Below are 27,264 nucleotides of genomic sequence, written 5' to 3'. Positions count from 1 at the left end.
GGTCAGAACTTTGCGTAATCACCAGAGCTCACTTGTATTCCTTGAACCTTCTGGATGTTTCAGGGTCTTAAAGACTCTAAGCAAAACACAAACTTTTTAGAGTAAAATAATTTATTGATCCTATAGTGGGGAAGTTCCAGCAGCTGGAAAAAAAGTTACAAGAACAGGATCCATAGGATCAACAAACAACACCCGTCATATTTACAATTGTAAATAAAATGCACTTACATGCACCACTTGAATGGTCTGACGGCAAGAATGAATGACGGCACTTCCTGCTTAGAGCCACTGCAGTGTGGAGCAAAGGGTGAGAGGGGTTACCCAAGATGGATCTCAGTTTTGCGAGCATCTTCCTCTCTACTACCTGGTCAATAGATTCCAGTTTACAGCCTTTGTTCCGTTCGTCGTGAACTAGTCAGGGACGTAGAAGTCCTGTCCTTGTGTGATCATTCAACCGTTCCTGACCCACAGGACTGTCACCTAAATCCTCTCTTGATCCAACATGTGATGTAGAGGTGCTTCCGTCTCTACTTCATTTTCTAGACTCGCAGCTGCTGCTCTGTGATGACTGAACACTCCAAAACTGGATCACATGGACTTCATGTCCAGTACTGCCGGAAAATGGGTTATTTTTCCCCAGGCAGCACCCTGGGAACATGCACACAGACACGCTATTCCTCTTTTTTTTTCTTAAAGTATTGATTTTGTACATGTTTTTATGAGTTACGTTCAAAATAAACACCAATTTGAAGAAAATTGCTCTTCAAAGTGTGTTTTTCTTTGTAAAAAGCTCTGGTATGGCTTTAAACACAGCAGGAAAATAGATCAGAAAATCAGATTCATAAACAATTTCACATAAATGTCTAAATCTGTCTTAGGTGATACCAATTTTTTACCGCAACCATCCTTTGATCTGATCTGATCCTCTGACACAGACTTTACTGAACCAACCTTTCACTATAGACAGAAATGTAAAAAGATGCCTCAGAGGAGGAGAGGACACGCTCCCTCAAAGAGGCAGTTGAAGTCTCCTTCTTCAGTGCAATCCCTCTGTAAAAAAGGAAGAGATTTATATAGTTCCTGGTGATAACATTCAGTGGAGCTCCTGTGTTAGAACTGAATCTGCTCCGATTACAAACACCAAAAGTTATTCAATGGTTGTTTCAACCCCAGCTCTCTGTTAAAGCAAAAACATCTGAGTAATGCTCACTCACTCAAGATTAAAAGTCAATATCGTTATATCAATGATCACTTTCAATAAACTAAAAATGACTCAACCTCCTGTTCTGAGTGCGCTCTATCTCATAGGAACTGCTGTTGGTAGGGTTTTATTTTAAGTTACCACTTTGATTTTTATCCATTTAAAATAAAGAAAGTAGAACTCCACTCCGATGTTTGTTGTCATTTCTTTGTCACCTGATGAATGGCACTGCTTCACAGCTTCTCTGGATCCATGAAGAAGTCTGCAGTACATGATGTAAGGTATAGTCTCAGTCCACAAATCTTCACCGATGCTCTGGGGCCTGGTCCTTAGTGCGTGATGGATCGTATTAAGTTTCCTGGTTTTTCAAAGGAGTTTTGTTCTTCCAGCATCAGTATCTGCAAGAGAAAAGCAAACCAAACCACTGTTCACTTTTATCAGCATGTACGAGATCAGAGAAACATGTAACTACGAAAGATTAGATTTAGTGGGGGAAAAAAAACATATCAGGCCTTTGTGCTTGTCAATTTCCCTGATCAAAGTCCCCACTGGGAGTTTGTGCTCGTCAGGTTTGGATTTGGTTGAGGCCATGGATGTCTCAGATAGTGTTTTCTTCTGAATATCATGATGAAAGTATTTTCAAAGATAAATGCTGTTGCTTTTGGAAGATTATCTGCCGATCAATTAACAATCTAAAGCCGAGAAAATGCAGATGATAAACGTCCTCTCTCATTCTGTACAGGATGCACTGAACCCCCCTCCCTATCCCTAAAATCTAACATGACTAAATGATGAGTTACCTTTGTGCTATCCTAGGCACTTTACCATTGGGAGTTGGGTCATCTAGACCCACTAGACAATGCGCTGAACCTTTTTTATTCATTGATTTGTAAACCTCACTGGTGTCCATGGATTACATGAAATCTTTCCACCTTTATCCACCTTTGTCATGGAAGGGTGAACACGTCAATGTAAGGGTGGGGTCACCTAAGATAGCACAAGGGCTAAAGCAGTCACATTTTCTTTTTAGTTGCTATAAAAAGTAAGTGGAGGGTGAAGGAAATGCAAACCAGTCAAAGTTGGTTGAAAACAAGAGTAAAAGGAAAAACACATTTTACTTTATTGTGGAGTACTTTTCTTTGTTTTATCATTCAAGTTATCTTTCAGCTCTATTTTTAACTGTCTTTGAAAACTGCAGAAACCTGAAGCTTTAAAGAAGCATCACCATATTTGAGACAGTTGACCCCAGGCTCTTCTCAGATGGACATTCAAATAAAAGCAAAGAAAAAAATATTTTAATAATCTCCAGCCAGTGTGGTAATATGACAATAAAAAATAAGGATATTTGTTTTGTTTAACTGTCCTCTCCTTATCCATCCAGAGACTCCAAAAACACAGCCGGACATCCTCGGATCAAGATCACAATCTTAGCTGAAGACACTCCAGAGCCTAAATGCTGATATTTGTCATTAAAACAACTCATGCATCTCAAAGTAGAAGAAAAGGAGCAGGTCAGCTACCTAAATTGTGAAAACACAAACAATGGTTACATTTATAGAAAAGGCAACCAATATCGATTGGCTGTTAAACGCCAGCTGGATAGCAATTAGATCCAAGCAGTGATGTAGGTAATGAATGAAAGCATGGGAGCAAAAATGACGGCACCCCAAGAAGCTACAAAGAAGGAAACAACCAATCTTCCTAAAGTGAATTACTCCAAAGCTGTACTTCAACAAGGAGTAGGGCAGGGGTCTGACACATGCAGCAGCTTCATCCCCCCCTTTGGGGCTTTTTGGCTTTGAAGAAATATGCTAATAAATAAGAATAACGGGTTTGTGGTTTTAGTGATCAGATAACTGATGAAAATAATGGTGAAAGGTTTAATCTGTAGTTAGAACGTTTTATTGTTAGTTAAGTTTAAACCACATATTCTTACCTTCTGATGAACAATAGTGTCTGGTTGCTGTTCAAATTCCCAAAGTATAGAACTAGAACTAGATGTAAAGGCTTCAGAAATGTTGGATTATACACCAATCTTGTCAAGTTTATATTCAATAGTAAAAGGAGAAAAAGGACAAAGACACACCAATGACAGAAAATGTCCCTTTTGACTTGACTTTATCGCATTTTGAATTTCCATTAAATCTGCTGCAGCAGGAGAATCGTATTTGACACTGGGTGTATTTTATTTTGAAAAGTACTTGTGGGTGCTGCTTTCAGAAGTAAAAGAACTTAAAATAGAAATATACAAAACTTAAAATTCAATTATTGCAAATATTTTAAAATGACATTTTCTAAATAAATGGCTAAATGGCCATAAATACAGTCTATATTTTAGTGTGGCTTGCAGTGGTCAATGAGAAACTTGCTGAAATAGCTCTTTTAGCATTAAAGGTTGTAGACCCCCGTCTTAACCCTCCTGTTATGTTACGGGTCAAATTGACCCGTTTTAAAGTTAGAACATCTAGGGAAAATAGTTAAAAGTATTTTTTCAGCATGAAACTTCTTTTGCTTGCCTTAATTAGTGTAATCAACGTATATTATGAATTTGGTTCATCTCACATATTTGCAAACCCCCCCTGCATGTTTATATTACATAGATACTGTTCGGGTCAATTTGACCCGGCAGTCAAACTGGAGGTACAAGGATGTCTTATTTTTATATTAGTTTTCCTTTATTTGCAGCTGTGAGACATATTTCACCCCAATCACACACATAGACACATACACACAAACACACACATACACAGGTGCATGGTTGTTATGACTTTTGACAGGAACCATCTATGTTCTCGTAGGAAAACTCAACCCACATACAGTGGACACTCAACAGGGGAGGGGCAAAACATATAAAAGATTCTCTGCATGGGAGTCCTTCCAACATTACACAGGCAGACCTTTACAAAATGAGCAACCAAAGCAGAACGATGACAGTCCAGGAGGCTCTGGAAGTCATCACTGATCATGATCAGAAGAAGACTATCTTGAGCTAAATTCTGATTCTAATGATTCTGATTTTAAACCAGACGAGGGAATTGCTATTCCTGTTCCTCCAAGCAAGACATTCATATCAAAGAATGGTAAAATACATTGGTCTTCATCCCCAAATATGTGTCAGACAAACCTGTCTGTAGAAAACATATATAGACAGTGCCAGGGCCCAATAGGATGGCAGTGACTCATGTGACCATGTCAATTCAATTCAATCTAATTCAATTCAATTCCATTTTATTTGCATTGCCCAAATTCACAACAACTGTCGTCTCCATGGGCTTCGTATTGGTAATTGAAAAAGTAAAACATAAAATCAAAAGGATCATGAATGCATAGAATTCAATAGGAAAAAACTAAATTGAACTAACTAAACAAACTAAACTAAACGGTCACCCCTTCCCTTAGACCCTCCGTCACGGTAAGGAAAAACTCCTAATAAAAAAACGGATTCCGGAAAAACCGAAGAAACCTCAGGTGTTCCACATGAAGGAGGGGTCCTCCCCCAGGACGGACAGGTAATGTACCAGAACTCATAGAGAGGAAATAATATATCTAACGCTACAACTACATATATAAAGTCCAGCAGACGAGCTTCATCCAGACGGAGTTGGGGGGATGGCCGGGGGCACGAGTCGACCCGGAGACAGGATCCAGGTCAGGACAAGCATGACCTGTGCGAAATGTGCAAAATTAATTTGCACAAAGCACAGTGTGATGACTGGTCACTCTTGTGCTGTGTGGATGTACAGACCCACACACAACTTCATATTGCGATTGCTTGTCTGTTGTATTGTTATTTTGTTTTTTTCTGGTTTACAGTGCATGTATGTAAAACAAAATTTCAAGATCATGTTTCAATGTTAGGTAAAACTATGGCATTTTATATGTTAGTCTTTCAAAAGTAATACAGTAGTGAAAAATTCAAAAAAAGTGAGAACATGTATATTTTTAAGAAAAACGAGTAAATTATCTAATAATTGAACCACTTCCTGTTAGAGGTAAGGAACAGCATTTCACTACGTTTTTGAAAGAATGATTGGTAATGGAGATAGTGATGATATATTTACACTGCTTGTTAGGATTTTCTGGGTTTCAGACTTTTTTTAATTAATAAAACATGCACCGGGTCAAATTGACCCAGGAACATCATCTCTGTTCCTCACAAATGAACATAACAGGAGGGTTAAGGGAAAAAATCAAGAATTACTAGAACAGTAGGATAGCATCAATACATTTTAAGTCACTTCTACCTCCCCACAGGCCATTTGCTTTATTGAACCGTTACCCGAAAACAGTAGTCCACCTAGAGGCTGACAGTTGACAGCACTGCAGATTCCTCTTCCTTTGTCTTCTTTTTTCCTGGCTTCCTGCTGGATCTCTGTCATTTCACACAAGTGCCTGGAATTACAATCCACCATCAATCCAAAACCTTAACTGTATTTATGACCAATCACTTCTGCCAAAACTCGCTGGTCTGTCAGCTTCAAATGTGTGGAATTAAGACCATACTTGCCTTCAGGCTTGCTCCCAAACCAACTTTTAACCTTTGACCTTTGACATTGTTCCCAGAAACAATGGAAGTAATTTCTCCTTGAGCACCTCCCAACCTCATCAGAACAACATCCACCCTTGTTGAAACTCCGATCACTTCTTTCTAGCCGTGACAATATTGTTGGCACCAGGGGGTTAGCCCCGCCTTTAGCTCCTCAGGGGAAATGGGGAATCTCGGGTGTAAAGGGGGCTGTGAGCAGAAGTGACCTCCATGCTGTTTGAAAGAAATGGGCTTTGATACTGAAAAGGAGATTATGTCTCTCAGCCTACTTCTTCCTTTCTGAGACTGTCTGAAGTCTTGCGGTGTATGGGGCATGGACAGCTTTCCCATGCAGCCAGTGAAATAGCAGCTCAGCAATTGTTTCCCCGCTACAGTGATGTACCAGCTGGGTCATTACAATATCTTCTCTGGTTGACACTATCTATTACTGACTTGAAATTTTGATTCGGGGGCCCCATTCAAGGCATCTGATTCCAAGTGGCTGGACCAGTAACATAAAAGCAAATAACAGCTTTGTTTTTTTACTCAGTTGAAAAAAAAATGCCTCAACCAACATAATAGCCTAATTACTTATTATTAGACATTCACAGAGGCCAATGGATCTCTAATAAAATGCATTTCACTTTTAAAAAAATTTGTTTATTCAATTTTCCACAGACTGAATACTTTATATCTGACACTGAAGCAATCCTAATAATAAACTCAGGAGGGGCTATGGAAAAAAATGAAACACTCTGCCTAAAATGTAAATGTGCAAATCAATGAGAAAATTAAACTAAGTTAAACTTGTTAACATTTGTGAACATCAATATCAGGATTCAGATCCTTTGCAGAAACACCTGGTTTGCTGCCTGAATTTTGTGGATACACCTGCCTTCTTCCTGACCTTTACTGGGATGCCATCAGTGACCAGACTGACACCATGTGACCAGTTCACTCCAACATGGTCTGGTGCAGTAACAAGAGAGCTGACTATGTCATCAGCTGTTGTTGTTGTGTCCATCAACTCAAGACAATGCGCTGTGATGGTCTCCTCAACAGCTCTAATATGCACAGCTGTACATATCTGTGATGTCGGTGCTTCCATCAATAGTGACCAAAAATGCAATAAATGACTGGATTCCTTCATTTGGCACCCAAGTCTCCTCAGAGATGTTGTATCTGCAATAGTAAAATCCTTGACAGACTTATGCTAGCAAACCTCGACTGCTTTTTGTGGGCACTAGACTTCTGCAGCCTTCATCATTTTTCAATAAGTTTACTATCCAAAAATGGTTTGGATTTTTGCACCAACCTTTTTGCAATAAAGTAGCTGTCACTGCTCCATCACTAACATCACAGCTACAGAAAATGCAGATGATTGTTTTTTTCAGTCCAGTTAATAGTTAGTAAATCTTCTATTTTCTTAACTGAAAATAGTGAAACTTTTCTTTATGGTCAGTCTCATAGTGGTGCTGAATGTTATATTCTTTGAGCACCTGTTGATGACATACCAAGCATGCAGGTTTTGCATTCAGCTCCATGAACAAATCTTCTTTCTCATCCCATCAGGGGTTGCCACAGCGAAACAACCTCTCTTTCGAGGAGGAGTCGCATGGTCAACTTGGCAATGTTTTACGCCGGATGCCCTTCCTGACGCAATCCTCTCAAGTTATCCGGGCTTGGGACCGGCACAGAAGCAGAGGAGCAATAGGGAACAGCCCGGATTCGAACCCTGGTTTCACGGACAGAAGGTGCCGCAAACCAGCACGAGCTAGACTGGCTCCAGCTCCATGAACAAATAAAACTGTCAATTTTTCCTGGAAAGCTCAGCACTCCACTTCAACCTTTTTTTTCTTTTTGACAACATTTTGGTCGTGCTTTTTTTAAAACATCCTTAGAATTTTTACTCTTCATGACTGGGCTGGATTGAACCATCTGGGCCGTATGTTTGACACCCCTGGTCTAAAACCATGTTCACACCGACCTCAGCAACTTAAGTCTATGTAAATGCTTGTTTGGGGTTGTGCATTCAAAACTCTTGCATTCATGCATAGCTCCGCAAGTTTTTAACACCCTTTTTTGGGCTCTACATACAAAACATGTGGCAACTGAACAGGAGTTGAAAGTTAAACCAGGGTGAATATTTTGTCCAATCAGGGACTTGGATTTGGTTATGACGTATTGATGGCCATCCTTTAAATTCATGAAGTGCCAACCATCTCTAAATTAATCATAGAGGGCAAATTGATTATAGTAGATTGAGCTCGGCAAAGTCTTTTGTATATTAGAACAGAGCTGTGAAAGAAAAACCCTGGAGCAAGATTTAAGAGATTTGCACCGGTTCAAAATTTTGCACCAAGTCTCTCCACATGCTTGTAGTGCACGTGTCGGACACGTGAAGGGAAACAGTATAAAAAGAAAAAGAAGCCCCTCCCTGCTTGTCCAGTGTGAGCACCGTGGGCTAAATTCCCAGTATGCACGTCACATGCCCGGTGTGTCTGTAGCAACACATATGCTCTTAGCGTCTTTCCAAATATGTACAATTACATTCTAAGTGACATGTTAAATAAGTTTCCCTCATGTAGCTTCCTAAATACAATGTGTGTAGCTATCTGTTCATTTACAGTGGGGCAAAGCAAAACAACTTTTATAGGTTTACTTTGAGCTATTTAGAATATGGGAAAATCTTCTTTTTTTTTTGCTGCAGCTGATTTAACAGTTGAGGTAATAATCAAGGTGAGTAAAACTACCCGTGTTACCAGCACTCAAGTAACCGAAGTAAAAAAAATGGAAATCTTTTACTGTTAGGCACCTGTTGAAATCTTTTTGTATTGGGGTTAACAATGTTCTTCCCCCACATCATCATAGCTCATAGATGATTTTCAAATACAAAAAATAGTAATGGCCCACAACAACCTCCCTGGGGCACTCCAAACTGTAAATATTTAGGAAGAGAAAAAGTACCATTAATATACACAAATAAGTATTGTATTAAATAACTTTTATTACAATGGATGTATTATTAACTGAACTGAACTGCTGCCATTCCTGATCAAGCTATGCACTGGTGGCACTCCGATAATGAAGTTAAATCCTCTATGGGAGATTATCCTTGCGTTTGCTGAACTTTCTTGGACGCCCTGAAGCATTCTTTACAAGAATTGAACCTCTTTGCCTGAAGTTCTTGATGATCCTATAAATTGTTGATTTAGGTGCAATCTTAGTAGCCACAATATCCTTGCCTGGGAAGCCATTTTATGCACCGCAGTTATGGCTGCACGCGTTTCTCTGCAGGTCACCATGGTTAACCCTTGTGCTATCCAAGGCACTTTGAAGTTGGGAGTGGGGTCATCTGGACCCCAAAAGACAGTGCGATGAACCTTTTTTCTGCAATGAAATGTGATCTTCACTGGTGTCCATGGATTACATGAAATCCTCTTCGCCTTTATCCACCTTTGTCATGGTAGGATAACGCAACAATGTAAGGGTGGGGTCATTTTGACCCCACAAGATAGCACAAAGGGTCAACAATGGAAGAACAATGATTTCAAGCATCACCCTACTTTTAACATGTCAAGTCTGCCATTCTAACCCAATCACCCTGACATAATGATCTCCAGCCTTGTGCTCGTCAACATTCTCACCTGAGATAAGACGATTACTGAAATGATCGCTGCAGGTCCTTTAATGACAGGAATGAAATGCAGTGTAAAGTTATTTTTTTAGGATTAAGATCATTTTCATGGCAAAGAAGGACTATGCAATTCATCTGATCACTCTTCATAACAATCTAGAGTATATGCAAATTGCTATTATAAAAACTTAAGCAGCAACTTTTCCAATTTCCAATATTTATGTCATTCTCAAAACTTTTGGCCACAACTGTGTATGATGTTAACTTTTTAATGATCTACAATATCAAGTACTAAAGTAAAATTGTTCAAACCATCACTTTATCAACTAATGTTAACCATTTAACTGGCATCTCATTAAGAGTTGTATCAGCTTTCTATTTATAATGGGAATTAGAATTATAAAATAATGCATAATTGAATAATTTACTTAAATACAAACTTTTTATTACCTTGCGAACTGGAAAATGGGCTTGGTGTTGTGCTCGGTATCGCTGATTTAGAAACCATCTTATTTTTTTTTATACAAAGGTAGATCTTTGGCAGATTTCAAGACCTGTGGAAATGCTCCCCACACTCCCCCTTGTCAAACATAGGTTATAAAGTGACATGTTGCAATTTAAATAATTTCCAAAAACTACCACGTATGACACCATGTAGTATATGAACTTTTTTCCAAAGGAAACCTCCATCCATTTTCCAAACCTTGTCACAGGGTTGATGGAGCCTATCCTAGCTACTGTTGACCACAGGCAGGGTACAACCTAGACAGCTTGCCAGTCTGTCACAAGGCCACACACACATATTCAAACCTAGGGACAATTTTAAACTATCAATTAACCTAATTTTTTATTTTTTACAAAAGGTGCTTCCAACTTTCTAACGGAGATTAATGGATTATTTGGCCTTCAAATCTTTTTTTTTTTATTTCAGGAAGAGGGTCAAGCACCATCTTTTGAACATGGCCTTTAGACGATCTTATCTGATTATTTATCTTAAAAATAAAACAAATATTTATTAATTTATTTTATTTACTTTATATTTCTTTTATTTTGATACATTTTATATATAATTTTTTAACTATCTTCTTTTAATGATTTTAGCCCCAGTGTTTCCTCATGGGAATCCTTTGTGCCAGGGTTTACTGGTTTGGTCTGGGGTTGTTGCCACGGTGCCCGTCCTTGCTGGGGTCCAGTATTGCAGCCTCACGGCAAAGTGGACACTGGAACTACTGTCAACTACTGCTGATGAGGCAGATCTGGCTCCTGGTATGAATGGATTCTTAACATAGTGTGTCCTCAAAGCAGAGCCAAGTCATACATTTGTTTTAATTACAGTTGTGTTTTCATGCCTGCATTCATTGTGGGTGGGGTCACGGGGTGTCTGTGTCAATGGAGGGGACAGGGAGGGCAAATGGGTGGATTGGTTTTAACTTTAATTTTTTATTTTTGTCTTCCTGTTCTTAACTGTAAAGTGCTTTGAGCTGGATGGCATGAAAAGCATTTTTTGACACAAAGACTGATTTCATATAATTTTGTTAATTAGAATGTTTTCATAGAGAAACACTGCAAATTATATGTCACTTCACTCAGTGAGAATCCTTTTTCAGTTTAAAAAGAAGCTGGGATGGGCCCTGCAGAAACCTTTAAGAAAGATGACCATCTTTTGTTATAATTCCTTTTTCCTCAAGTGGTTTGTTTAGCTGTAGTAGCATCTTTGAGCAGTTCAGATGTAATATTGGCTTTGTGGGGTTGAAAGTAAAGTTTAATTGTTTAAATGTTGCACGTTTGCTCTTTTAAGGGAAGAACTCATTGCTAATGGATGCACACAAAAAGGATTTTTTATAACTGCAGTTTATATTGTGTGCAGGCGGTGAAGAGTCAGCACAGGAAGGTACCAATCCCTCCTGGTTCCTAAATGACTAAATGGACCTGCTGCTGACCTAACTAGTTTTTGTGGAGCATCGATGTCATAAGTCTAAACATCAGAGGCCTAATTTCTTAAATTGTGGAGATTACGGTACTGTAGAACATGGTATAAAGAGCACATATGCAAGACTATATTTACAATCATGAAAGCGCAGCTTATGCTTTCTAAACACCATCCTGCACTTGTGAAGTTCTACCACACCTGGCTGTCATTTAACCATTGAAAGTCTAGATTAATGCTAAATGAGCATGCTAGTATTGATCAGATGCTTGTCAGCCAGGTAAACAGCAGGTTTGAGTCTGAGGAAGAACAGAAAAAGGTTAAGTTAAGGAGCCTTACCTCAAGTATTTCACAGGAAAACTGACATGCAGGAACACGAGTGACCTTAGATATACAACAGTAATATCTGCAGACAGCAATGATGCAACAGGCAATGACGAGGATTGAATACAGACACACAAAGCAGCTCGTTTTTTGCCAGGGATGACAGGGTTAGCAGATCATTAGCAACAGTTTCAGTGGGCTATGAGGGAAATCAGATGTCTTTTTTGATGAGTTTTAACTAAAATCACAACTCTTAAAAATGTAAATATTCTGTAATTTAGTTACAGTACAGTGAAGCAGTTGCTTCTTAATTTTAATGCTTATTCTCATTTCATCACATCTGTGACAACACAGAGTACGAATGTCTGACATATTTGAGTGCCAAGTCTCATGTAATGTTTGGTATTTTTAACCTTCAAATTTTTGACTGCTGCGGAAAACCTTGCAGTGTTTTATGTTTCTACTGCAGAGTGAAAATGTGCAAAGGAAATCCCCCCAAATACTGATGTTTACATAAAGGTTTGCATTCACATTTCCACCAGTAATTCTGTGCAGAAAACTTTAGGACTGCAGCACTAGGAGGTCATCATCTGCTTTACCCAAGAGCAGCTGCACTCAACATGTCACCTCCTGTCCTAAGTTTGATGATTTTTCATCCTCCGAGTCATTTTCCTTGATTGAATTTGCCGCCATTATCATGTCTGAGGAAGTCCTTCATAGTGTCCTAGATCTTCATAAGATGTAAACGCTTTAAACACAGCTTGGTAAACCTTGAAGAAGCAGGTCTTTGGAGTATTGCATCTAACATTTAGTAAGCAGTGAAATGATGCAGTAATAATGATTTTATTCAGTTTGACAGAAGAAAAAAAATTACATTTTAGCAAACCACAGTTCCCAAGGAAGTGCTGCAAAGGTAAGAAAGGATCTCTTCTTAAAGAACAGCTCACATAATCTACTGATGTTAAGACGTTTATAGGATGCAAACAGGACAAGAAAAGACAACAAGTCACTTTAAGGAAACATTTCTATAAAGGAACATAAAATCCAAACAACTTCTGCACCTCTTAGCTCTTCTCACAGCTCACCTCCATCATCCACTTCTCCAAAAAGTCTTGCAGGTTTTGATTAAAGACCTCAATGCCTTTGTTTGACAGATGGATGCCATCAGCTCGATACAGGCCTGTGTTTGTGCCACATCGAATGTTTTCATGGCTCAGAGAGGTACCACCCAGCTCTGAGACAATGTTCTGAATCCTACGATTCACAGTGGTGCGCACCAGATCCACTTCGTGGCTGTCGGGGGAGTGGGGCCACACCCTGCGAGGGAGGATGTTGGACCACACCAGAGCGCATTGCGGAAAGATGCTCCTAATGGAGGTCAGGTCTTTCTTGACAGAGGCCAGCAAGTTGGTGGGGCTCTCAGTGCTCAGATCATTGCCGCCCAGGTGTATGATGAGGACGTCTGGATTGGGCCAGTTGGTCTTCACCTGGTGGAGCTGGGGCAGCAGCTGAGGCCACATCATGCCTTGGATGCCTTTCCACCAGATGGTCACCTTGCTGGGGTCCATGCCCAGCTGCCTACCTACCTCAGGAGACTTGGCGCGGGACTCAGCCCAGTACAAAAGGGAGTGACCACAGATCCAAATGTTCTTGGGTCCTTTGCTCATCTGTTTGCCTACAAATTTTAACAAGAAATTTGTGAGGAACAAGATCTCATTTAAAAATGACAAACTAATCTTAAGCCCTTGGGCTGTTTTACAAAGCTCTACCAGAGTTCTCCCACACTCCTGGATATTTAAAAAGGCCTAAAACAGAAGAGGTCTCCACCAATGCAATTGATGATGTTCTGGAGCACTGAGCTGATGGAGGGACATGAGCTCAGATGACAGATATGGAGATGCAGCAGGTCTTTGTTGCCAGTTTCTTTCTAGTTGATACTTAATGGTCTTATGGATTCAAAACATTTCCTTTTAGCATTACTCCCTATATTGACCCATACTGATGCAGTTCAGTCATTTTTTGTTGGAAAACTTTTTTCTGTCAGACTACCAAGACTGATACCCTTGTTATGAACAGGGTTTGCTTGATTTAGGACTTAAATATTTTACCAAACCAACAGACGTAATCTGCAATGCCAACCCTGTTCTTCATATTTTCTTAGGGTATTTTTTTGTTTAGTTAATTTATATCAAACATATTAAAACAATAATGGATACATGTATACACTATCCGATTACTATAGTCATATATTTAACAGAACAGTTAAAATGTCTGAAATGGAGATAGGCAGAAGCTGACACCATTTTAAGCCCACTCTCTTATAATAATTAGCCTACGACAACAAAAAAAACAAAATCCACACAATATATTATGATCAATATCATTATCTGTCTGAAAATGTATCAACCATCAGCACATCATTATCACATCATAACAAAATAATAGATGCAAAATTTATTACAGATATATTATATTAGGAACTAGAAAGCACTGGACAATCGTCAGCTCAATGACCTTTGTCAACTTCTGTATATCTTGGCCAAGGGCTCCCACGACTTGCAGCACATCATTTCCTTCAATAATGAAATGGTGGTTTGATTGCTTGCTGTCTCTGGCTATGCTCAAAACATCTTCTACAATTCATGCTTGTTGACTGTTCAAGGAGGTGTCAGTGTTAACTCATCCCTTTCATCAACTAACATCATGGCAGTTTTTGGCTGCAACGCTGTTTAGGTATATGAAATCTACAAAAATGTAAAAAAATGCTAAAATTAGGGATACATGTCAGTTTTTACGCAATTAGTTGATCAGCTCCTTGACGTTCTTTTATAAAGCCAATAAAGCTGGTGGTTGACCTCATATTCTCTGTCCTGTTTTCGTTTATCATCACAATACTGTTATCAGATCAAGAGAACAGTGTTGTACACCTCTGGAGACAGAGATGGTCTGAGATCGAGATAACCTGTACTTGGGAGTCAGATTGGCTTTGGGAAAAGTGGCGTGTTGTGAGCTGGACATCAGACAATACAGGTGCAGATATCATGTTGGTTTTCTGCAGAACATCCACTATCACAGATGATTTTCAACATTTATGAGTTATTATTTAACAATGACTGAAATAAAAAAAATAAAAAATTACCTACCTTCAAAGTCAAGTCCATAAGTTTGGACATTCAGTAAAGGTTTCTTCCTGATCAAACAACAAACTAACTGCTAGCTAATAGAAGACATTCTAGTTTTAAGATGGCCAAAACGTGGAACTATACATTTTCGTTCTTATGCGAGCTTAAACAGTAGGTAACTGAGATTTCTACTGAGAGCGACATTTTCTCTTCTACCTGTTTTATTAAAATTTTATATATTTTCACAATAACAGAAAAAATAAACGCACACTTTCTTAAGACTTTGACTGTAAGGTGCACCGAATTATAAAGCACATTAAACAAAACTGTCACATAATGCGATGCGACTACACCCAGAGAGGAGCCAAGAAGCAGTTGATTGGAAATAGGGGTTGATGAGAAATTTTCTTTAGAACTTTGTTGCTTTTCATGCCTCTTATCTGCAGTAAGCAGCCTTACAGAGAGTGCAACGCGACGGATAAGTCAAACTTTATTTAAGTCATTCATATAACTCAACATAGTTCTGATGTAACACATAAAATACAAAACAATACACTCACTTTTTCAGTTCATTATATTGAAGCACAATACGTATCATTCCGCTACGGTCTTGACTAAAGTAACCACAATGCTCCGACAATCCATCAAGTGAGACTTAAAGGTTTACCAGAGTCGTACAAAAACGTTTTGACAGATTTTTGAGCGGCGTTTACCACAGAAAATCATTTTATGGTCAAATAGTATAACCAAAATTCATAGACTTCAACGTTAGTGATTAACGCACGATGCTTTTTGATCTCTGCATTTCAGTAAAAAATAAAATGTTCAGCATGTTGCAGCAATCACTTACCTATGATCTGTGGACGAAGCTGCACCTCAAACTGCTTATATGATGTTAAAATTATCGTCCTGGGAATTGCTGTCAGATCAACAGCTGTGGTCTTTCTAATAGCTAACTCCCTCTCTCATCTGAGGTGTGATTGACTAAAATGCAACACAGTATGAACACAGTATGAGTGCTGTGATAAAGAGGGATTCTTCCCACGGTGTCCAACAATAGCCAATTTGCTGGTTTGTAAAACTTCACGTAAACGCTTGTAATGATGAGCAGGTAAATTAGCTGTAAATCTGCAAAAACATTCCATATTGGTACTAAGGTCACCGATATTATTCAGCATGTTAAAAAAAGCCACCACTTTCAACAGAAGTTTACTTACAGATATGCATGTTAGTCCACTCTTTTCAATGTTTATGTCTAAGACTTAACATTGATTAAGCGCTTCGAGTCAAATCACGTTTGAGCATTAGCTTTCTGAGCTAATGTTTGTACTCGAAAGAACAGCTGCAAACAAAGTTTGACCGACGGAAACTGGAGCTAGATTAAATCTGAAGGAAATAGTTAACACTGAATAACAGACGACTTATGGAACAAATAGGACTAATATCCAACAGCGCCATTACTGCAGACGAGGAGTGAAGCTGCACTTTACGAGTTTGTCGTCCTGTTATGACATGCCACTGAAAGACCACACTCAAGCTGCATGAACACTAAACTACAAGGTGCTGTCACTCTGCTGATCCGGGGATGACACATTTAATAAACATAAACAAAAGAGAAATGTTTTTTCTTTTCTCTGTCAAAACACCTTCTGCCTTTTGGAGCCAGAAAAATAGGCTTTGCTTGGCTGAGTTTGACAAAAACAAAATGTAACTTACCCTGTTGAAGTTTACTCGAACCTAGACTTTCCATCTTTGAAAAGTTCAAAATCCTCTGCGACATAAATGGTCGATTTCTAACTGCTGAGGCGCAAAGTATTTCTACTCTGTGAGAAATGGGTAGATGAGAGGCAAACGCACACACATTCACACACCAATGAGGGGTGTGGCAATGATGCCTAACCTAACGGCCCGAAGGTAAATAACAGTAGTTTGTCATTTGTGTCTCAAGGTTATAAGTACACATAAAGACTAGCTCAAATCAATCTGCTGCCTGACTAGATTAAAATCATCTTACAGTCAGTTCTAAATTATCTCATCGATAATAATGATAACATGAGTTCTGGTTCGCGCTGAAGGTAAACAAGTAATACAGGTATACAGTAAATTGAGGAAAAACCGAGGTTTTACACAACCTGGTATCTAAGCCCTGCTTTAGTTTTATCACTACTCTCATCGGTTTACGTTTACTAAAGTTCACAGGCACACAGGTATGAATATTAATGTGCCCAGGCGCCTCCTTTATTGGTACCAAATTAAAATTTCTGCCCAAAGACAATCAACTGCCTGGCAAAAAGACAAAGAGCAAGGTGGACGATACCTACGAGCGATGTACCAACTGAGTCCCCTGAGTCTTCATCTTTATCTTGGTCTTCACTCAAAGGTGCTTCAGGACGAACGTCTTGGTTTATCTCCTCTTCAGCAGTGTTTGCTCTTATATTCACCCCCACGGTGAGTTAGGTCACATTCTTGAATACCAAACGAGGTTGAGAGGAAGTCTGAAGCTAGCTGAAATGTAGTAACACTCAGTGGTCACTGTTGATTCTGGTTTTTACCTGCTTTTTGGTGATTGAGAGGCTGTTTTAATTCCGCTGGTTTGTATTGCTACATCTAAGTAAGCAAGCGACAATTCAGAGAAACAAGGGCCAGCTCAGTAATACTAATAATAAGCTCCATTCTATCATGACAGTCTGGTACAGCCGTAGCTTATATGTGAGCTATGCTATTTGATGGAGATGGATCTCTGTGATCCTTCTCCAAGTTGCTCCTCAATGACTCCGTCCCCTCTCTACAGTAGACCACAATGCTCTGAGCTTTGTGGGAATTAACACTAACAACAACACAAAAGCCAGAGGCAGATGTTTTCTTAAGCAGAGTTTTTAAACGGTTTCTCTTTGGACCCCTGAGACAGTCAGCCCTGAACTTATCAAACCTACATTCATCAGATTTTCAGTAACCAAAAAACATGCAACAAGTGTTTGATCGGATTTCTATTATAACTCCCTCCAGTAGAGTGTTTCAGCTCAGGACAGCAGGAAACACGGTCAACAAAGTATAGACTGACGATTCTGATGAAAGCGTCTCTACTGGAAGTAGAGCTCATGCACCACAAGAATTCTGAGTAGAGTCTGCAGGTGAACCCGCCATATGACCACTGAGTGTTACTCTGAGAAGAATGGACTTCTTGGAAATAACTTTACCGCTGCACGTCTAGCTAATTATTAAGAACGGTTGAGCTTGTAGCCTTTGCTCTACTGACCGACAGAAGAGCAGTCCATTCCGTCTGTGTCCGGTTTGAGACCTAAAGCTCAGATGATCCTTGTAGTCCAGAGGAACACAACTGCTTTTACTTTGTACGGTTTGCTTAAGCTTGTCTACCTGACAGAAACAAAGACAGATGAAGTTCTAGCTGTGTGGTCTGAACCTGAATCTGGCTGATTTGGTGCAGATGCGCTGCACCTGAACAAAAGAGTAGCTACGCTGTCTTCACCTGATCTGCTGTGCATTCTTTGCTAAGATACTAATAATGAGAACATGTGGGATTTTTGAGAATCCCTGAGAGCTGAAGAACGCCTTTTTAGGAAAAAAAAACTAATGTGAAATTTGGACCCTTTCAAATCTACATCAGTGAGCACATCTCCTTTAGGCATGATGGATAAAGATTGATGAAAAGTTCTGATACCTGCAGAAATGGGTCCATCCGCAATATGGTCTCCATGCTTCTTGAACTGCTGTTCTGCTCTCTGGCAGTGTGGATCCAGCTACAGAAAAACAGAAAGCACCAGACCCTTCAGATGCAAGTCACCCAAAAAGACACTGAAAGACTCCAATGACAGTATGGGTCTTTAACAGTCTTTAAAATAGATTTTACAAACACATAACATTCTGAACATTGGCCTGCAACATCTGGTCAGGGTCTTACCTTCTCCACATGCTTGGATCTCAGGTTGTCTTCAGTGTCTGCAGAAGACAATGGGTTGGCCCCCATCCCTGTCGGCAGACTGAACTGGACAGATTTTGCAGGCTTGGTGGCGGGCTGCGTGCTCAGAGATTTTACAGTCTCGATCACCTTCAGGCAGCGCGCCACCGTGGTGGACATGGACTGGACACTGGAGGTTTCTGCTGTCGTGAGGAGATGTGACGAGGAGCTGGGGGCTGAAGCTTCATTAGATTGTTCAATGAAAGGAAGGGCTGACCGGGTGGAGGGTGGAGCAAAAAGAGGTTGACCAAGAGGGCGCCGGGGCGGGGGTCCTGGAGGGGGCCCTGGGGGAGGCTGAAGAGGCCGCCTTGGAGGGTGTCCTGGGGGAGGACCAGGAGGAAGACCCAACTTTTGCCGAGGTTGAGCAGCTTCAGTGGAACCAGAAATATCTGTGCTGCTGCAGGAGGAGGTCTGTGAAACCTGTGGGGTCATGCTCAGTGGCCAATTGAGTGGCACAGGTGGATGCTTGTAATTAGCAGGGGGAGGGCCTGGAGGTGGTTTTGGAGAAGGGGTGGAGGTTGGACTGTTCACTGCTGTCTTGGTGAGACTCTGCAGTTGCTGCACCTTCTTCAGGGTCGCCAGCTCTTGCTGGTCCAGGAAGTCTTCATACTCAGACACAGAGGTTTTCTGTCTGCTAAGGGGCTCCATGCTGGAAGATCTGACAGAGGAGGTCAGCTCAGCAGCACTGCTACTGTTCCCAGAAGGCTCTTCTTTGACAGAGACGGCCTCTCTTTCTGTTGAAGAGGACTTGAAGCTATAATTTTTCTCCTGGGCTCGGCTGGCGAGCGTGGACACATCTCCTGAGCTCAACTTTAGGCCAATGCTACGCAGCAGACTCTGGATTTTGTCGTAAGGTTCTACCTTTTGTTTCTCAGTTGTTCTTTCCTCTGAAGACCGTTTCAGACTGGGCTGGTCCCCTTTCTCTTCCAGGGGCAGACTGATGCCTGTTGGCTCCTGTGCTAATCCCACAATTCGGGAAAAGCCCCCTCCATCCTGAAGGGCGCGCTCGTGAGGGAGGAGGTCGTCCGGCTCCGGTTTCTTCTTAGCATCAACCTTCTTGCTAAGCATGTCCAGGAATCGATCCAGCGGCGGTTTCTCAGCTGGAGGACACTGTTGAGGTGTTAAAACTTTTGGTTTGGGGGAGGGGCTACGAGGAGGGGAATCTATGGGAGAAGGAGGCCTGAAGGCATGTTGGAAAGACGGTTGAGGCTTAGACGAAACAGACGAAACTTGCTGAGATTGAGGTGGAGGGGAAGAACGGTAGGGCACTGGAGACCGGCTTCGTTTGTGGGGAGGGTGCAGATCGTGTTGCCGATCATAGTAATGGTCATCGTAGGGTTCATCATAAACCTCGTAGCGATCTGTGTAACGGCGGCTGGTGGAAGCAGGACCTGCAAGCGGAGGCTCACTGTATAGGCGGCTTTCATAAGGGCCCTCAGTGTACACGTCCCGTCCATATGGGTCACTGTAGGGATTACTGTACCGCCGGCTGTGGTAAGGATCATACAGTCGGTCATAGTAGGGATCATCGTAAGGAGGGTGCAGGAGGTACTCTGGCTCAGCTGGTCTTTTCTTCAGTATGGACCTTGGCGTGGAGATTCTACCGTGGTCATAATCTATGCAGGTCCTCTGTCCAGGTTCCAGTCCTCGGGGGTCGATCTCCACTAGGGCCTTCTTGTAAGCAATCATCTCATTCAGCTCCTCCAGTTCCCGCTTCTTTCTCGCCAGCTCACTGTCCACAACCCCACCTTTCCTGGGGGGGCTGGGTTCACGCCTTCCCCTGCGACTTTCCTCACGGTCTCTGCTGTTTTTGCTCCTCCTCTTTGTGGACCTTTCCTGGCTCCTGCTGCGGCTCTTGGAGCGGCTCCTGCTTCGGCTCTTGGAGCGGCTCCTGCTGCGGCTCTTGGAGCGACTCCGCCGATGCGACTCTCTGCTCCTATACCTTTTAGCTCTGCGCTCGATGCTTGGGCTGCGCCTCCTTTGAATAACTCGTCCATACTGGTCTTTAGGTGGACTCCTACTCTTTGCTCTGCTCCTGCTAGCACTTCTGCTCCTGCTCCTGCTGTACTTGATCCTGGTAGTGTTGTAATCCTTTCTCAGATTTTTCACCACCGTCTTTAGCTTCTCTGCCTCTGGTTTGGTTTTCCTAAATCATCAGAAGTGGAGAAGACACATTTTTCATGAGAATTCAGAAAACATCTCAAGTTGTTTCAAAATTGATACTAAATTCAATGAGTAAGCCCTTTACTCACTCGTTTTCCTTTGAGGGTGGTGTCAGCTTGATGGTCATCTAGACAAAGTCACGACAGGTATCATCACTCAGTTCCCACAAAGTTTTTAGCAGCAACACGCGATCTGTGTAAATGCTCGATGAGCAGCATGACTTCACAGCTCACCTTTCCTTTGTTTGCCCCCACGGCACAAAGTTTCCGAGCTGGGAGGAACATCTTCTCAGTGAACCGCTTGATCCTGATAGCTTGGATGCCCCCCTCTGCAGAGTCATGCTTTGACAAGACAAGTTTTCAGTCAGAAACATAAAGTTGACTCCTCCTCCTCCTGCAATGAGGAGGAGGTCCAGAATCTCATCTGATGTCATTGAAAAGATGGGAGGCTGGTTCAAGTCCTCCTGTTTTCCTTGACAGGCAGAAGCGTCAGTCTCCCAGTTATTCTAAAGGAGCTGTCCCATCTGAACTTGGCTCAGGTCTTAGCCACACACGTCGACCTCATTTGAAGCATGACGGCGTCTTTCTGACCGACCTCCAGCCTTAGGGTCCTTCATAGAATTTATGAACAAGAATAGACGTACTCACCGGTACGATGCTGAACTCCACTTTCTCATTCAGCTCCAGCTTTTTTTTCTCTATGACTTCTGACATGGCGAAGAAGAGCTGGGGGTTTTGAGAGCACTTGATGAGTCCAGACCCGTCAGAGAACTCGATGACAAGCCCCTGGTGAAAGAAACATAGCACTGGTTGTGGACTCTGCAGCTAGCAGAAATGAAGAAAACCAGGAGAGTTTGTCAGGCAGCACAGGACCAGCTGCTGCCGTTCTTACAAAGTGACGCTGCTCCGTGGACTCCTCAAAGGAGTCGTGAAGGATTTCCACAAATGTCGCTCGTTCCTCTTTGGTCTCCCGATGAGTGGCGATGTTGAAGCGCACCTTTAAGACAGCAGCAGCAGGTGAGTCACATATCTGCATGAAACTGGGGTGTGAACCTTGAGCTTTGACGTTGCAGATGTGACGGAGATCGTTCCGACCTCACCTTGTCCCCAACCAGCATGGTGGCCGTGCTCAGCAGGTCTCTCTGACGGAAGGGAAGCTGCTTCTGCTCTCCGTCGATGGTCATCACCAGTCGCCCCATCTCTGCATCTGCTTGAATTCCAGTCTCTGGTGCCTCGTTCTTCACCGGACCATCATCACCCTCTTCTTTTTTTACATTCTTCATCTCCTCAGCTTCGGCTGCTTCCTCCTGCTGTTCATCGCCTTTGTCTACTTTTATTTTAATCTGCAAACAATAGACAGAACCCTTTAAGAGGGGAAACTGAACTCTTTTTTTTTTTTTAGAGTAACCTGAAGACAAACTTCTCTACCTGTCTGGTCTCCTCTGGATCTGTCTTCATCTCTTTTATGGGGATTCTGGAAATGGCTTTAAGGATTGTGCCGTCGAACCGCTCCTTGCTGATCTCGTCCATGGAGTTGGGAATTTGAAATTTGAAGCCAAAAGGTGTCCACTGTAGGAGGACAGACATCTCCTCAGCCTGAAGCCAGACATGAACTTCAGTCTAAACAACACTGAGGTCCCCCTACCTTGTTTTTGGCAGCTGCCAGCGCAGCAGCTGCCTCCTCCTTCTTCTTCTTCTCTGCCTCAAGCTCCTCCGCTTCCCTGCGCTTCCTTTCCTCTGCCTCTTTCTTCTTCTCCTCTTCATCCCGTTTTTTCTGTTCCAGCAGGATTTTGTCTTGGTTTTTCTTCATCCTCCGGAGCCTGATGGCTCTCTTCGCCTCATTCTTCTGCAAATGGGTTGGGGTCAGGTCATTTTCCATGAAAGGTCAGATCCCGTCTGGTGTGTTTGACTCACCTGGCTCACAGTGAACTCCACCTCCTGGTGGACATCATCAGCAGTGAACTCTGTGTCACTGAAGTTCTCGTTGAGGTCGAAGGGAAGTTCACCGTGCTGATCTGACTTGATCACACCTTCGTCGGCACTCAGAGAGACAATGGTTCCCTGGAAGCAAGAACCAAAGCATGTGAGCCTCATCTTCACCTCTTCATGTGACCTTACTGACAGCATCCACCCATGGGAGTGAACTGATGGAGACTCTCTCCCTAATATGATGCACAGGTCCACACAAAGCTGGCGCGTGGGAGTTACCAGCTCTCTGGTCTCCTTGGTGTAGCTGAAGGTGAAGGGGATCTTGGGTCTGATGTTGGCAGCTCTCCGCCTCTTTGTCACCGTGTCTAGCAGCAGGTTGATCAGCACGTGGTCGTTCTTCAAAAGCGTGACGCCACAGTCTTTGTGGTCAAAGGTCACGTTGGTCTTGATGGGGCCGATGTTGGCATGGATCTGGCCCGGATAACCCGGCATGTTAGGCTGAAAAAGAATGATCAGGAATGGTTATACAAAAGAAAGGCTGAGCCCCATTGACTCCACCCACTTCTGATCAAAGCTGGTTTAACTGGGGGCAAATGGGATGTTGAAAGTCTGATTCAAGCAGCAATGATTGATTCCAGCTGATTGGTGTGGTGGTAGAGCGGCCCCCCTGAAAGTGGGGAAGTCTTGGGTTCAAATCCATGGATGAATCAAACCACAGACTAAAAATGGAACCACTCAACATTAAGGGGGGAGGATTGGAGGGTAAATCACCAAGCACGGCTGTGAGTGGAGCTCACCATTCCCCCAGGGAATTATGGGTCAACTACAGAGGAAACATTTCGCACACGCAGGTAAGCAGAAACTGATGAGACCAACTTTTTAACATGCTTCAACTGCCTGGTGTGTTGAGCTGCAGGGCAAGAAGCCCCGCCCCAAAAACCAAATTGAATATCCGTGCTTAGCACTAATGAATTTTTAGGCAGAGAAAATTTGAAGTAGAAGTAGCAGGTAAGTAAAATAATTGCGTACTTTGGTGTAAGAAGTAAATATTTGAGGCTAAGAGGATCTAAACATCACTGATAAATGAAAAGAAGGGCGGAGTCAGAGTAAAGAAACATACCTTGGGTTCAATGATAGGCTGGCTGACAATGCCTTCGTACAGCTCTGAGTCCAGAACCATGTTGGGACCTATGTCTATCTGGCGGCTGGCCTTCTTCTGGATCTTGTAGGCAGATTTGTCAACATCTTCAGGAGCGCAGAGCGTCAAGAGGAGGGGCTCCTTGGAGCGCTTGATTCTGATGGCGCGTTTTCCTACTTTCAGCTAAAACACAAATCACCATAAAAAAAGAAAGGAACAAAAATCTGAAAAGAGCTGATCATGTGATCGCAGTGTGGGCAGAGCATCCTCACCTGGATGACGGTGAACTCCACCTCCTCGCTGATGTCCTCCTCCGTGAACTCGATGTCACTCAGGTTCTCTCCGGTTTCAAAAGGGAGATCGCCGTGTTCGTCTGATTTGATTATGCCAGTGGTGTCCTTCAGGCTGAAGATGACGCCCTGCGGGACAGACAGACGAGGCGCCTCAGACACAGCTGCACTTTGAAGTGGTAGGGGGGAGGGGATCAAAGGAGGGGGTTTCTGGACCTTCTCTCGGATCTCGTTGGTGTGGCTAAAGGTGGCAGGAATCTTAGGTTTGATGTTGGTGGCTCTGCGTTTCTCTGTCACGATGTCCGTCAGCAGGTTGATCAGAACCTGATCATTCTTCAGCAGTGACACTGTGCTGTCCTTCCTCTCAAAAGGTAGGTTGGTTCGGACCGGTCCGATGGTCACATAAACCTGACCCGGGTATTGGCGCTCCCCAGGCTGCGGGCAAACAGGAGCAGCAAGTTCAGCAACACATACAGGTCTAAAACCACAGCACCAGAACGAGAGCGGGACCGTTTGAACGCACCTGAGGCTCCAGAATGGGCTGACTGACCACGGCTTCGTAGATCTCCATGTCCACGTTCTCCGTACCTCCGGGAGCAACTTTCACATCTGTAGCTACGCAACGGTTCAGCTAAAACCCAGAAAAACAAAAATCGAGGAGGGGAACCCTTATGACCACACTCAAAACTAAGAACCAGCAGCTGACTCACTTTCTCCTCACAGGCGGTGAAGTGGACCCGGACCCCAGGAGTCATTGCTTTAGGGTTTCCAAAAAAGACGTCAAATTTGAAGGTGAACGTCTTCAGGTCTTCCCTCTCAATATGTCCAAACGTGGGCTGCAGTCAGAAGACGACAAGGTTACATTGACAACCCAGGCCAGAACTGAGACTTCAGTTGCTATAAACCTCACCCCGATGAAGGAGATGATCCCAGAAGAGCGTCCTGGGGGGGGCCTGAGGACGCAGACAGACACTCACGTCAAGACGGTTTCAATCAGAACTGAAACAGTTCCAACAGTGACCAGAAGCAGAGTTTTGGATGCGTTCTAAATGCCATTCCAATTCAACACTCAAACGTATTAAGAGGCCAAACTTTGACCATAAGAAATTCAGGCAGAACCCTGACAACCAACTGACTCTTTACTGGAAGGTTAGGAACCAGAATCAGATCAAATCCAAAGCAGGAAAGAGGAACTCACTTGTCAAAGGTGCGTTTTCCCAGCAGGCCCAAGAATTTGGCTGTCTTCCCCTCTACTTTTGGTTTGGGGGTGGGCTCAAGTGCAGGGGAAAGAGGGGGAACAGGATCAGGGACTTTGGTAACAGCTGGTACCTCAGTGCTGGCTTTAGGTTCTGTTGGTGTCACGTCAGCAGGAGGAGCAGAAATCAGAGCTTTAATCTGATGGACAAAAAAAAAAAACACACCAGGGGATTTCAAAATAAAACCTTAAACTCTCCACAACACGGAGCATTGCTGCAAGGTATTTGGGGTTGAGGGTCTGTGTAGAGCCAGCCCAAGACACATCATGTCTTCGCGGGAATCCCAGCCACAGCAGAACTCACCCATTCAGGCTGCTCTGGAGGTGGGTTCAGCATTGGTTCCTCCGCAACGGCCTAAACACAAAGGTTTTGTCAGCACATAGTCCACTGACTGGGACTTCCCCGACACCCTCACTGGGTCCAGCCCAATAGCTCAGGCAGCACAATCACGGTAAAGCACCAGAAAAGCTTACCTCTCCGGTCCAGCCTGAAGTGGGAGGGAAGGGAGGGAAGCCAAACCCAGGAGGCATCACTGGAGGACAGGCTACGGGGTTAGCAGGATGTGGGGGTATACCTGGGGGCGGGGGCACAACTGGGGGTACCACAGGTGGCACCGCTCCTGGTGGAACCGATTGAACTGGAGGAATTGGGGGGACTGGAGGAACAGGCTCAGGCCCCCATGGCCCAGGGGGGCCATGACGACCCCACTCTGGATGTCTCCAGTCCAGACGATCCCACTCAGGTGGAGGAATCCAGTCTTCGGGGTGAGCCCCCCAGCCCGGAGGCAGGGGTTCTCTGGAATACCAATCCCGTGGTGGTGGGGGACCACGTGGATCCCAGTCAGGAGGTGGGGGGGCCCTTGGATCCCAGTCAGGAGGTGGGGGGCCCCTTGGATCCCAGTCAGGAGGAGGGAGGGCTGGCATGTCCCAGTAGGGATGGGGAGGCCCCCTATGATCCCAGTGTGGAGGTCCTCTCGAACCCCATCCTCCATGAGGAGGTGGGCCCCACTCTTCAGGCGGAGGACCCCATCCCCCGGGAGGTGGGGGTCCCCAACCCCCAGGAGGTGGAGGTCCCCAATCCGGCGGACCTCTAAAAGGAGGCCCGCTTTCTCCTAAAGGCCTGCCCCGTCCTGGTCCATCTCCCCGGCCCATTTCTTCAACAGAACCGGGTTTCGCAGTAGTCGGGCCTCAGCGCTGTTAGCACAGCAGCTAGCAGGCCGCGCGCCCACCTCCTAACAGTTACGCGGCAGTCAGCGTCACGCCACGGAACGTGAAAGGTTATTATTACTGATAATTTCTGCCAAAACGTGACCTTTAGGGACGAGAATTTTGAGTTTTGGCTGGTTCCGTGTCTCCTTTTGAGAGTGAGTGTTCTTTCTCTTCTTCTTTGAAAGAAATACGACCAACAGCTTCGGTGACACTGCCACCTGCAGGCCGCACGCTGACCAGCAGGTGGCAGTGTCGGATGAAACCCTCTTTTCCCCTCCAAAAACTCTTTTTCCAGTCAAAACTTCATCTTGTTTCTTCTCTTTGTTGTTGAATGCTTTCGTTGCATGAGCAAAGTCTGTATTGTTGTAGTTTTAATGAATCAACTGCTTTTGATTTTGTTTACAGGTGATGAGTTTAAAATAATTTTGAAGTTCTTTTAGCCAAATGGGCATCCTCAGTGCGTTTTTGCCACAGGAAGAAGTCACCCCCCCTTCTGCAGAAGAAAAAAATTATGCATGAAACTCTGGATCTGTTGTCAGTGTCACAGACTTAAAACCCCATTAGCTGTA

General features: G+C 43.2%; 1 protein-coding gene across 3 annotated transcripts; it reads right to left on the bottom strand.

Moving 5' to 3' along the window:
• Positions 1-93: 93 nt before the first annotated feature.
• Positions 94-26,960, bottom strand: si:dkeyp-121d4.3 (uncharacterized). 3 transcript variants are annotated; one of them, XR_910114.4, is made up of 22 exons: positions 25,961-26,960; positions 25,791-25,841; positions 25,430-25,626; positions 25,142-25,184; positions 24,942-25,067; positions 24,755-24,862; positions 24,448-24,666; positions 24,214-24,360; positions 23,924-24,124; positions 23,083-23,301; positions 22,789-22,935; positions 22,520-22,720; positions 22,303-22,443; positions 21,975-22,217; positions 21,767-21,871; positions 21,523-21,660; positions 21,109-21,216; positions 20,965-21,002; positions 18,656-20,858; positions 18,416-18,494; positions 1,417-1,599; positions 94-1,050 (listed from the first exon to the last, which is right to left on the bottom strand). XR_910114.4 is itself a non-coding variant. In XM_078931484.1 (21 exons), exons 1-21 carry the CDS (start codon positions 26,636-26,638, stop codon positions 1,568-1,570), a joined length of 5,424 nt encoding a protein of 1,807 aa, XP_078787610.1. In that variant the 5' UTR covers positions 26,639-26,960; the 3' UTR covers positions 94-1,567. The 3 variants fall into 3 exon arrangements, 2 of the variants coding, with proteins under 2 accessions (XP_078787610.1, XP_011482534.1); XM_078931484.1 differs by having other exon boundaries at positions 94-1,599; XM_011484232.4 differs by lacking the exons at positions 94-1,050; positions 1,417-1,599 and adding an exon at positions 12,442-13,289.
• Between the last annotated feature and the right edge of the window lie 304 nt (positions 26,961-27,264).

The sequence above is a fragment of the Oryzias latipes genome, chromosome 15 (assembly GCF_053564925.1).
Source record: "Oryzias latipes strain Hd-rR chromosome 15, Olatipes_Hd-rR_3.1".
NCBI lineage: Eukaryota > Metazoa > Chordata > Actinopteri > Beloniformes > Adrianichthyidae > Oryzias > Oryzias latipes.
Note: the sequence above shows the minus strand (reverse complement) of the source record. Positions and strands in the feature narration are given on the sequence as shown.

Coding starts and splice junctions, on each gene's coding strand:
- si:dkeyp-121d4.3 (XM_011484232.4), bottom strand. CDS start 26,638: ATGGGCCGGGGAGATGGACCAGGACGGGGCAGGCCTTTAGGAGAAAGC. Junction 22,218..22,302: donor ATCCAGAGGAGACCAGACAG/GTAGAGAAGTTT, acceptor TATTGTTTGCAG/ATTAAAATAAAAGTAGACAA. Junction 21,217..21,522: donor TGGAGTTCAGCATCGTACCG/GTGAGTACGTCT, acceptor GTCTTGTCAAAG/CATGACTCTGCAGAGGGGGG.